The sequence below is a fragment of the Pollicipes pollicipes genome, unplaced genomic scaffold (assembly GCF_011947565.3).
Source record: "Pollicipes pollicipes isolate AB1234 unplaced genomic scaffold, Ppol_2.1 Scaffold_5724;HRSCAF=6776_pilon_pilon_pilon, whole genome shotgun sequence".
In the NCBI taxonomy this organism is placed as follows: Eukaryota; Metazoa; Arthropoda; class Thecostraca; order Pollicipedomorpha; family Pollicipedidae; genus Pollicipes; species Pollicipes pollicipes.
In genome coordinates, this window is record NW_023596746.1 from 41,416,107 (window position 1) to 41,428,632 (window position 12,526).

The 12,526-nt window shown below is 51.2% G+C and overlaps 1 protein-coding gene across 1 annotated transcript; it reads left to right on the forward strand.

The window, feature by feature from the left end:
* The first annotated feature begins 13 nt into the window (after nucleotides 1-13).
* Nucleotides 14-4,589, forward strand: LOC119103054 (TIMELESS-interacting protein-like). The gene is made up of 5 exons (XM_037226503.1): nucleotides 14-73; nucleotides 909-1,076; nucleotides 2,293-2,573; nucleotides 2,880-3,086; nucleotides 3,663-4,589. Exons 2-5 carry the CDS (start codon nucleotides 935-937, stop codon nucleotides 4,587-4,589), a joined length of 1,557 nt encoding a protein of 518 aa, XP_037082398.1. The 5' UTR covers nucleotides 14-73; nucleotides 909-934.
* Nucleotides 4,590-12,526: the final 7,937 nt, after the last annotated feature.

Below are 12,526 nucleotides of genomic sequence, written 5' to 3' on the forward strand. Positions count from 1 at the left end.
CACATGTGCATACGTTTGCCCGTCGTGTGCGCTAAGAGCCGAAGTGGTCCCGCGTGTGGAGTCTGGGGTTCTGGTCCGGTACCAGCGTATAGTATTGCAGTTATTCCGCTCTAAATTACTGTGTAAAATGTGCCAGTGTCATAACGAATGGAAGTTCAAGTCATCGTGTTATTATATCATAGGGTGTTTTCATCAATTATCTCCCATTTTAGTGATTGTTCAGTGTTAATATTCAAGATATGAGCTTTTTAAGTCAGCTCAGCTGCGAATTAAGTATTTTGCCTGCATTAATAATTATTGATCACTTGTGATCCTGTATGGCTGTAGTTGGTACAGTTTGATGCATCTAAATATTTTAAACGTGTTGCTTATGCAAAGCAACTGAACAAGTTAATATGGCAATATTCTCACATGATGAAATCATGTTGTAACAATGACAAATATGCTTGGCTGCAATGCCAGCCATAAAATAACAGAATATTCAAGAATGCAACATAATAGGGCTCATCAATACAATCACATGAATACGTGTATAGCGTGACTGCCAGCGTGCATGTCCTGTCAACAAGATGGAGTATGTGGCAGCTTGACATCTGCAGACTCCACACATTTTCTGATAACACTTAAGTTAATGAAAGTAGCTGTTAATGGAAATGAAGGTTATATAGGGGAAATGAAATTTCATTGATTTACCCAAAATTTGTCTTTTGCATGGACATGTCTATCAATATAATGATACATGTTTGCAGTCTTTCAAACCTCAGTGACATAACTGACTTCATTTAGTGTCATTTCCTCTTTCCTTTTAAGCTTGCATGATCTCTATGGCATTTTGTAAATAATGCTCTTGATAGCTGCAATATCTATGTTTTATGTCTTATAATAATATGGGGATATTTTATTTGCAGGCATTTACAGATGCTTGTGAACAGCCATGAACATTGACTTTGATGACCTGTTTGATACTGAGCCAGCAGAAGATATAGAGGCTGTTCATGAGACTGAAGTTCAGTCTGATGGGAATGAAAGTGGTAATGAAGCTGATGAAAATGCTGAAACTGAGCAAAACAAGACAGGTATGTTGTATAGTTAAGGCATACTCAGAGGACCTGTAACTCCTCTATTCAGTTGGATCTGCATGCTAGGTTAGAGGTGTGTCTGATTGATTATGATGAAGAGAAACATTGATTTTCAAGCTTCTGATGCAGGGAGCATAGAAATATTGTTTATGAGTGTAGAGGCAGCTATCTGGCTCATAATCCACTGTGGGACACCTTAGACCACTGAAGGTACAGTATAAAGGGAAGAGATCAACATATTGAGTGGGCCTGATACTTATGTCATTTGTTGAGTAACTTATGTGCCATGTGAATAACATTGAGTTTGATGTTCATGGATTTTGAGGAGCGCCTAAGTGGGAGTCAGGTTGTCATCAAACCAAATGTGACTCAGATATAACAGCAAAACAGTCCCTGTTTTGCAGGTATATCTGCTGCATCAGGGTCTGACTTTCCTACTGAGCAGGTGTGAAATGTGACATGTCTGTGCTGATAGCTCAGTTGGCTAGAGCACCTGCTTTCAATGCACCAAGCCATGGTGAGGTGATTTGTAGTCACTTTAAGTGCTCACTGTTTGCTCCTGATTGCGGTTGCCGATGGATGGTGGCAGCCGTCTCGCTAAAGGTTGGCCGACGTCAGAGAGCAGGGCGGGCCTTGCCGAGCGTGCAGGATGTTAAGTGTTTGCCACAAATCCTATCATTGACTTCAAATTTTATGATCAGATGGTGGGGTCAGGCCTTCCGCAGCAAACATTGCTTAGTGTGAGGACTTTTTACTGAAATCAATCTGAGCAAAAGATTTAGGCGTGATCCTTTAAAAAGCACACACATTAAGTGATGTGCCAGAAATAGCGGTCGTTTTACAAGCATGCGTGCTAGCGTGTGGTCGTTGGTTATATCATAGTGATACACCATTTTACCACTTGGATTGTGAATGACCAGCAACAAGTTGAGTCATTTAGATGTGGTTATAAGAAGCTTAAACCACTAGAAGGACTGGTATGAAGTAAGAACTGTCGTCTTGCCCACTCTGGACTCAGCAATGTGTGACATGCTTATATACCCTGGCGACTGGTTTTTGTATCGCCCAGTACAATGTTGGGTCACATCAGCTGATGCTGCCATTCACGCAGTTTGCACGCCAATGCCAGATCTGTGCTGAATGTTGGCTATAGTGCAGCTGCAGTTGGCCGCCCTCTGCACTGCGGACGACGTGGACGTGCTCGCTGCCGCAGATGACGTGGACGTGGACGTCGGTGACGGTAAAGCCAAGAAGAAGCGCGTCTCGCGGCCCCAGCCTAAGCTGAACGGCGACCGGCTGTGTGGCGCGCGCGGCATCGGCATCATGGAGCACACCTTCTCGGGCGTGACATTCCAGGGCCGCGGGCACGAGCAGGCCGACCTCACCGTGCTCATGGCCAAGCTGCAGCACTGGGCGCACCGGATGTTCCCCAAGATGCCGTTGGACTCGGCGCTAGAGCGGATCGAGAAGCTGGGCAAAACCAAACCGGTGCACGTATGTCATCGTCGGGGTGGTCCCTTGAGGGTGGGAACATGCTGTAGACGCGGTGAACAGTGTTCTCAGGTGCGAGTGTTATTCGGCACTCGAGGAGCCCGTGGTTGAATCACTTGTGCCAGTTATACACCCCACGGTCTGTGAGCCAGTGTTTGCTGTCTGCTCGATGGTCGGCAGTTTTTTATTCTTCTGTGCGAAATTTGTTTATCGTAGTTGGCCTGATGCATGTAGTGATGTTCCTTTCACAAGCATGCACATCACGCCACGGCCGACGTAGTCCTTAAATCTCCCGCTGGACCGCCTCAGACTAACGTGAGGAAGATCCGGATGGGCCTGTCCGTGCTTCCGACGGTCATCGACGACGACGACGACCCGACGGTGCGGGGCGCGCCCGAGGTCGACGTGTTCGACGAGCTGATTGGGGACGCGGCGCGCCACGAGCCCCGGCCGTCGTCCCCGGTCCGCGATGAGCCGTCCCAGCCGTCGCAGTCGTCGCAGGCGGCTCCAGCCACAGTGCGTGCTCAAAAGGCCCGGCGGCAGGCGGGCTCCGCCCAGGGCTTGGTTTGTTGGCGCATTTTGCGGCCCAAAATGGAAGGGCGGAGCCGTGGCCACTATTGGTTCGTTGGTGTGCCATCTGTTGCAAACGTATGCGAATGGCGAGGGAGGAAGCCGCTTTGGGATTGGGTGTCTTCTGTTCACGGCGTTGGGGGAAGGCGTCGAGCACAAATAATCGTGCGTTGTTGGTTTCACACTTAACTCCTGTGGCGTGCATTTGCGTAGGTCTTTTAATTACCGCCAAAAGGTATTGGACGTCTTTATTTTTATGTTTGAGGATAACATTATAGTCCATGACAATGTGCATTCATGCATTCACAATTTGTGACGTATTTCCGGTTGCGTGCATTTCATTTAATTCGAATCGAGGTTTTGCATTGTGGGTGTGCGATTTCTATGCACACATTGTGTGGCTAGGTGCCATTGTCGCTTCGTCATGGAGCGTACCATTCGGAACATTTGTGATCCGATCTTCCCTGTGATGGCCGCGCCGGGACGCGAGAGACCGTTGCCCACACCGCCTGTCTGCCGCAGACCCTCTCGGAAGAGCAGCAGGAGCGCATGCGGAAGAACAGGGAGCTGGCGCAGCTGCGGCGGATGCGCGCCCAATTTTCTCAGCAGCAGGCGCAGGCTCGGGCGTCGCCGTCTGGACCGGCACAGATGGCGCCCCAGCTGACTCCGGCGCCGGGGTCCGCCGAGGTGGAGCTCCCGGCGTCGCCGCCACCTGGACCGGCACAGGTGGCACCACAGTCGGCCCCGGTGCCAGGGTCTCCGCGGGGGGCGGTGCGGTCTCCGCCGCCGACCGCGTCTCAGGACTCCCAGGGAGATGACAGCGCTACTGCCGCGACCTCGTCCCAGTTGCAGTCGCCGCTCCCTGGCGAGTCACAGTCCCAGTCCTCCCCCACCATGTCCCAGGTGCAGTCTCCCGTCCCTGTACAGTCCCGGTCGGCGTTCTGGCCCGCAGACGGTTCCCAGCGGAAGGCCAGTGTTTTCGGCGAGTCCCAGCGTCAGGCCTGTGACGCGCCCAATCAGGCGGCCGAGTCTCCTGAACACCAGCGCGGTGTACTCGAGGAGCACGGGCGGCCGCTGGCGGGGCTCGATGCGTCGAGCTCCGGGCCGATGGAGCTGGTTGCGGAGCCGGAGACCGTTGCGCCTCGTGCGGGGCACCTCCATCAAATGTCGGAGGCACCAGCCGTGGCCATCGCTCAAGAACGGGACTCCAGCGTGGAGCGTGTGGGGCATCGCCAAATGCCGGGGGCACCAGCCGTGGCCGTCGCTGAAGAACAGGACTCCAGCGTGGAGCGTGTGGGGCATCTGCACCAAATGTCGGAGACGCGAGCTGCGAACAGTACGGAGGTTCAGGAGACCAGCGCCCCCCGTTTAGGTCATCTTCACGAAATGTCCGAGACGGCAGCTCCTGCCAGTGTGGTGGATGCTGGTATGGACTCGGAAGGAGAGTGATGACACCGTGTCGTGCGCCACTGCCTTGTGATCGACAGTGTGCTCCGCGTACAGCTCGCCCTCTCAGACGACTGGTCTGTGATGTGTGATGCCTTTGAATTGCAATCCGTTTACTGAAAAAGGCTGCGTGTTTTCATCAGGGCGTGTCTGATAAGGCCCCGCCCCCGGGCGTCCGCACACACACACACACACGTAGACGGGGGCCCTCCGCGGAGTGAGGCTATGCAGTGGAGGCCTCCACGACGGCCGCAGTCTTGCCTCGCCACTTACCTTCCCTCTCAATCGCATGGCCCTGAAATCGTCTTACGGGTTAAAGGACCGTAATCCATCCTGAAGCGGGCCAAGCCTTCTATCCTCGTTGCCCCAATGAGTGCCGCCGCCAACCACGCCAGCACACCACAGAGCAGACCACTCTGCAGGCTGCTGTGGCCAGAGAGCTGACCCCATCAGCGAGATCGCTGGATGGCTGCTGCTGGGTGTGCAGCACCATCGAATCTATACCGAAGCAGCCGTCCGCCGTGTTCTGCGTCCCGACGCTGAACTGAGCTGATTCATTGACCCGAAGCCTGCGCTGTTAGGAATGAGAAGTGGCCGGAGCGGCTGATGCTGATGAGTCCACGGCTGATGCTATTTGGAAGGGCAGGAGGACCCAATCGTTAGTGTTTGACCTCTACATTGTTTTGCTTTGATATAATTTGTTTTAAGTTCTCGTTGCTGGCTCTTTTGTCATGAGCGGCTGAAAGCTTGCAAATGTTTGTCTGAAGAGCTTCGCATTTTTCGCTGATTCTTCTGCGGACAGCACGATCGTGTTTTGTAATCAAACATCCAAGTCTAAGTGCGTTTGTCATTCGGTCGCTGTCGACGTATAAATCGTATTCCGGTCATCGACCTGGTCAACTGGTGCTGGAATAGGTGTTTGTTGCGCGGAGGGCATCATTGCTGATTTGTTCTCTGTGAGTTATTTATACGATGACGTCATTTGGTACTCATTGGTATTTTGTATCAATGTTTCTGTGTCTCTGCCTCCTCGCTTAACTGCCACTATGCCCTGCATGAAAAGAGAAAGGCATACGGATGGGCAGCGCCGCGTCACGGCACGGCGGGGCGGTCACGAGGCGGCGCCGACACCAAGGCATCTTCTGCTCCGAAAACCAAGTAAATGTTGCGGCGATGTCTTAGCTTGCTGTGTACATGATCATTCTTATAAAGCGTGGAACTCTTTTCATTACCGGCCGTACTATAGGGGTTGATGCGAAGGCGAGCTCATGCCATGCTGTGAACATAAGCCTCGCATTTTCTCACGGCAGCTATCACGTAAGTCCACTGTAGCGTGTAGTCGCTGGGAAGTGAATCTGAGATGGCATCGTTGCTTTTGAAGTGGCCGCTTGCGGCCGCCCAGTGCCCGGTGAACGATTCTCGAATATGAGCAAGTCTGATGAGCTCAAGTGGGTTTCACGAGGTCCTCGTTCGTGTTCGGCTACGCCGCCAACGCTCCGTTGACCGTGAACGGCGGCGGCCTCCTGCCCGGCTGGTGGCGCCCCTGGCGGCGGCCCAGCCGTGCCCTGCGGCGTACCGACCCGATCCCGGGAGATATGTGGGCTAGACGGGGCCGCGGTACTTTTGCAGCCGATAACGAGCCACTGGAGCGCTGTTGGAGAATCGTCGAAGAGCTCCCGAAGGCTGTTCTGCCCTGCGATAAATCCTGGCCGGCCGGAGCCACGGCTATGGCGTTTTCCGCGCTCGGTGCTCGCTTTAGCTTGCAAGGCGTGTGCCCCCAATGATTCAGCGAATCGTCGCCGAGAGCGTTTTGGCTGGTGTCGGCCGTCTTGGCAGTCATCGCATGTGTGCAGGAACAGGCTGCAGATGGGTGTAGCTTGTCTCGTTGGCTCCCTTTCGTCCACGTGCTGTTGCTCCTTGGTACGCGTCATACAGTGACAAGGCTCTCCTTGCAGACCACCACCCATTATCAAGGATGCCTGTTGAAAATATGAATACCAAATGGCTATAAACAGCTGGGGTACCGTGTGCTTTAGTATGGCTGGGTGAGTTCATCCTTTCTTTGAGTACCTCCGGGGTCGGTGCCTTTGACGTGGCTGGTGGGGGGTATCTTGAGCCCTTCCGAACGACCCGTCCCTAAAGGTCACTATGTTTCAGCTGACCGTCGCCGCCGGACCAGCCGCCCGGGCCAGCTGGTCAGGGCTGCTCTGATCTGTCGGCTTTGGGCCGCCTCAGTCCGCTCTGGACCCGTCTTATTCGAGCCAGCAGGGTCGGCCCGCCGTCGTGTTCACATGCAGCCCAATCGCCGGGACCCAGACGACGGAGACGCCGTTCAGTTCCCACTGACCCACTCCGAACATCGGCGGTGTGTGGATCAGCTGCTGGTTGCAAAAGCCACCCGCAACAAATCATCGAGCGGGTGCGAATGCATTTGTCACTGAAGTCAGCACATCCTCGGGAGCATTCGAGGCACCGGTCGATAACAAAGACATCCACAGCCTGTCCCGACTTAAACTGACAAAGGCAGCGGGGGCCCCGCGCAGCACCTGCAGCGGGCGCCCACATAGACACGTTGTATGGCCAGAGAACACTACGATATCGACCATCACCTCGCCTCGACCGTGTTCTGCATCGGTGGTGCCCCCGAAGGTGGGAATCATCGCTCGCACGGCTCCTTGCTGGTTACCTCCGGGCCCTCTCCGCTTCGCTAAGCCCCGCCGAACAGTGCGCGATAGCGCCAGTTGGCAAGGAACTCAACACCTGCCGCCGCAGCCGGCCAGAGCGCGATTAGATAACGCTGCCAGATCGCCTGTTCCCCTGTCACCTTGGGTGCCCAAACAGCTGGCGCTGTGCGCACTGCTTGGACGCAGGTGCGACTTCCGCTCGGGCTGATGCAGCCCACAGCGGCGCCAATGCGGGCCGGCCGTGACTTAGACAGTCAAGTGCAGACTCATGGCCCGTTAAATCACGGCGTGCTAATTTAATCATGTCGCTCGCAGGGCCTTTCCAGAAATACCTCTGGCGAACAGTGTAAACAGCCTGGAACATGTTCATGCATGGATGCTATGCCTATTGTAGAGGTAATTGCGCGAAATAAGCATTCATGGACGTGCAGTAAATAGTCGCAGCCCCGGCAGAAACGTTTTCAGGTACCACAGGGCGTGTATTCCCCTTCTTTAAATTTGCAACCACCCATATATTTAAGCGGGCGACTGCAGCCAGCACCGCGCCCAACAATTATCTCCGGCCAGCGAGGCTCGTGGAGGATTTACGATTCCAGCTGGGGCATGCAAATAGCCGCACAATTACTGGCGTAATCGCTGCCCCACGAACCTGGCTACAGTTAGACACCGACGGTTACTCATGCTTGTGGGAGCCGGCAGCCTACTGTATTACGCAACCACTCAAGAAATTAGCTGGATTAATTTGAGCCGGCCGTGGTTGCCTTTGCTGGTGATGGGCGTCAGTGGCGTTCTCAGGGCGGGTCGAGAGGGGAGCGTTATTTTGAGGTGGGTAGAGCTTCTAACTGGGGACACCCCACCTGCAGCGCGGAAATGAACCATCAAATGATTTGCGTAGTGAAAAGCATGTACACCCCCGAAAATGGCCTGAATTCGCCCTCGTCGTAAATTGGATGATCTGGTCTGATTTGTAGAGCCTTCACTCGATGAAGACACTTAATAATGTGAACAGGACTCTAGGTTATCAGGGGAGATCAAGGATTTTGGTCGCATTGTGATCTTTGTCTCACTGTCGACCGTTGTGCCCAGTTACTGCGAGTTCAGGATCCTGTTCTCTGGTGTTATTTATGGGCTTATTACCTACGTAAGACCGTTCCAGTCCCTGTTTTGGGACCTGTTCTCACTGTCCAGCTTAGAGTTAGTGAAACGAGCAATTTACTTCGTGCATGCGTTGAAAACTACGATTCCGCCCATCCTCGTCATAAGGGAGGCCCCAGACTGAGCAAATCTTAAGGTTCCCGAATCAAAATTCATGCGGCCTCGGTGCCCCGGCCCGGCCCGTTCAGTAACGCTGCGGACGGACTTCTGTAGTTTTGTGATCACTGACCGCGCCACCATTGAGTTTTTACGAACAAGAAGCAGGATCCCTCAACTCTTATTTCTTATAGCATCGCAGTGTACTGAAGTGCAGTGTCTGACTAGACGGCGTGTTTCTGCAACGCGGTAAAATGGCGCGGCTTTTTCACCACCCCATTCAGAAAACGTGGGAGACAAATTTTTCGGATGATGAAAACACCAGGAACCGGAAACGGAAATAGGTTGGGGCGGTCTCTACTTCCTGGGCGTTTTTAAGCGGGACAGGAATAGGCATCGGCGACCAGGCGTCACGGCGACGTGAGATTAACTGAGGTCAGTGAGACACCTCGTGCGGCGAGGGACGTACCAGACGATGACAGGTGTGAGAACTGTCGGTGAGTTGTCGTGTGGATCATCCCAGAAACTGAGCTCATGAAGTTTGATGCCTTCGGCAACCGACACCATCAGCTTCCGCAAATGCGTTAGGTTTCATGATGGTTTTCACAGGCAGAGGACGATAATTTGCAGTTTTATAATTGTGACTGCAATTGCAATTGCGGTAATTTACGGATTTGTAATAGTTTGCGACAACACATTTTTTTGGGTTGTCATTGATGTCCTAACACGTGCCCGGGTGGCCGGCTAGATACCCTTCGCTCGGGTGGAGGGGTCAATTTGACCCCCCTGAGATCTCGGGAACTCAGAACGCTAGAGACACCAAAATGTTAGAGTGTCTTGACCCGTACGTGAACTCACCTAGGTCAAAGTTTGAGCTTCCTAGGTCATGACCTTTAGGTCAAGTAATTTCAAACAAGGTCAAATTCTAGGTTGGTCATCAAAGTGACCCAGAACTTAGGAAACTGTTTTTGAGCAAAGGTCAAAGGCCCATTTGAGGTCAGTGCCCTTGTTTGACCTTTTGACAGTCATGGTGACCAAAATCATACAAGACTGCTCTGAGTTTTGCATTTGAATAAGCGACAAACATTACGCCAGGCAGTATGCTCATAAAACAAAACGTCGATCCGGGTCATTGAGTCAATGACCTCTTCTGGCCTCTAAGACGTCAATGGAAGATGAATAATGCGGTTCCTGCTGTCAATAAACTCGAAATGAGCACCACAAACTATCCCATACAGCAAGCTCTAGAGTAACAAATCAGGCTGATTGTGACCTTGGTCTGACCTTCATACCTGGCCTTAGGTCAACGTAATTTACTCATTAAATATTCTTAGTACCTACGAAAGCATCTCAGAGATAAAAGGCTTCGTCAAACACTCCGTTATTGTATCAGATTGGACGATTCCCTAGAAATTGCCTTCGCTGAAACCATGGCCTGACTTTGACCTGCCATAGGTCAGCGACATTACAAGTTGCATCTAAATTTTGATGTCAAGCGATTCGCTATTCAATTTTCTACAGCTATGCAAAGTTTGGCGCGGCCACGCGGCGCCGTTTGGAAACTATTCTGGAAAACCTTCGGAGGGGGTCAATTTGACCCTCCACCCGAGCGCGTGTTAATGAACAGGACTACCCGTTGGTATAGCTTTTATGACCCGATCTTTTCCGGCTCGGGCGCGGCATCTCATACGAGGTGGCGCGGGGGCCATAGGAATGGTGCGGGGTGGTATCAGTCATGGAGGTGTCGCCAATGCGCTGGGGCGGTCACGCCGTGCAGTGAACACCTATTGGAGAAGGTTAGCACATCGCGAATCTCTCAATGACGAGAAGCGCTCCGGGTAGTGCAAATTGTCCATACCAAAGCTGCGCTGAGGAAGACCAGAGCTGGCGAAAATCATCCGTCAGATTGGCACGCTAGGCCCACCAGGTGTTCACCACGCCTGCTTACCTATACATAAATCGCTCGCCAGGCATTACGCCGTATAAATGGGTCAAACAGCAAAATGCATTGAAAACAGCGGCAAACGGGAGTGCGGCTGTGCAAAAAATAAAACGCCGGAGTAAAGACGACTTCAAAAGTCATCTGAAGCGACGAGACTGTTTTCGAGCTCACCACCGAAAGCGACTGCGTTCGGGTGAAAAACAGGACAGAAATGCCATGTTGCCGCCTTGAGAAGAGTCCTTGTAAGATTATGGCTTGGGGGCAAGGAGTGCCATGGGACTTACAAAACTGCATATCGTGGCGCAAAAAACAAACCCAACACAGACTTCTTTGTCAAGGGGATTTATGATAAGTCTCTCACTGAAGCTTTTAAGCGAACGGCGAGCACGGACCCCGCAAAGCAGTGATAGGCCGTATACGCCACGTCGGCCGCCATATCCATGCAATACGGCAGGCACGCTTACCAGTGTCCTAGAATCGCAAAAGGTGCAAATAGTGCCCATAGGGTGCAAAGTAACACCCTATGGGCACGAATTTTTCACGCCTTCCCCTATATATTATGTGGATTTTTTACTCCTGCCTGATATTGTTTAACCGTGCGTGCCAAACCCCTATTTCCCTTTCTGAGGCTTTCAGATGTCATCCAAAACCGAGCTCACTTGAAACCACCAACATAAACAAGGCTCTACAGAACCTAGATACCTATGTCCTGCCTCACCTACATCTGAATCTTGTCTATATACGCACAGAGTAAAGGCGCCAGGCACCTCCAAGCCCAAGAGCTCCAGCGACTCCAACCGCTTGCATGCATCAAGCTTAGTTTGTTTACAAAATGCATCACAATCGGCACTTGTGTGCCAAACGCAAGGTTTTCACGCATCCCCGTTTTTTTTAATTTTTGGTCTCACCATCACACCACGAAAGCAGAGCCCGGTCCAAACACCAGCAAAACCTGGTATATAAATTTACTCCATGCATTTCTTTTACCCGAAGAAACTTGACCACTAAACTGCATCACTCCCGAAATGCAGAGTGAAAAATTCAAGAAATGTCTTCTAAATGATATTTGCAAGATGAATATCACCGTTTGAGAACTCGATTTCACAGATCTTAAGTCAAATCAGCTCATAACAAAATTTGGCAAAAAATATCAATCTTAATATTTAATCAATTACTTTCGTTTTTCTTGGTATCATACGAGTGTGATACAACTTGAGTTTTCTCCCTTTCCAATTGCCTTTAAAGGTGCTTAAATTGGATGAACTTGCCAGCCGCCCAAACATGTTCGATATGCACCCAAGAGTGAACAATTCACAGGAAATGAAGGAGACAATTTGAAGCACAGAACCTATTTTTACGGCCATTTTTGTCCTGTTAAACTTACAGGTAGCCGGGGTTTTTTTCTTAGTTCATGGCGGTGCGCGATAATGATAAATCTAAGTATTTTCCAGTGTCCACCTCACCATACTTCCCCACCAGGCTACCTTATGTTGCCATACATAGCTTTGGGACAGACCTGACGCAGCTAATACGAAAGTGTTTTGATGGCGAAATACTGCCCTTTGGAACTGTTCGCAATGCACACTTTTGTGTCGCATTTTAATATAGGTTGGTGGACATGATTGATGTTTATATTTGGGGGGGTGGGTGTGGGTTGGATGACCCTGTCTATCAGCAAACCATGCGAAAGGTGCTGACTTTTTGTTTGGGGGCAGCAGGAAGAAGCGTGCTCTTAAAAAGCCAGTAAGTCTCCTGTGGAGCAAGTAATTGCTTACCTTACGTGCTTTCAAAACATGATCTGTAAGCAGAGTTTTCTGTTTTAATCCATCGAGTTTTGTCATAGGACAAATTACGATGCTACAATATATGTAACTGACTTATTTCGTTCCATATTCTTGATCATTTCCCCCAAATTTCTTGAAGTGGTCCCTCATGTCTGCTTTAATCAGATGTCGTTCATAGTTGCCATGTTTGCTGACTGGAAAAGGACTGCACAGTAATATGTCCACTCTATTTTTAAGACAGAGATACTCTAAGCCACACAACAAGTACATGAGGTATTA

Excerpts from the sequence above, each read along its gene's own strand:
- LOC119103054 (XM_037226503.1), top strand. The coding sequence starts at position 935 with ATGAACATTGACTTTGATGACCTGTTTGATACTGAGCCAGCAGAAGAT. Across the intron at positions 2,574-2,879 it reads GCAAAACCAAACCGGTGCAC|ACTAACGTGAGGAAGATCCG; the intron begins GTATGTCATCGT and ends GGACCGCCTCAG. Across the intron at positions 3,087-3,662 it reads CGCAGGCGGCTCCAGCCACA|ACCCTCTCGGAAGAGCAGCA; the intron begins GTGCGTGCTCAA and ends TGTCTGCCGCAG.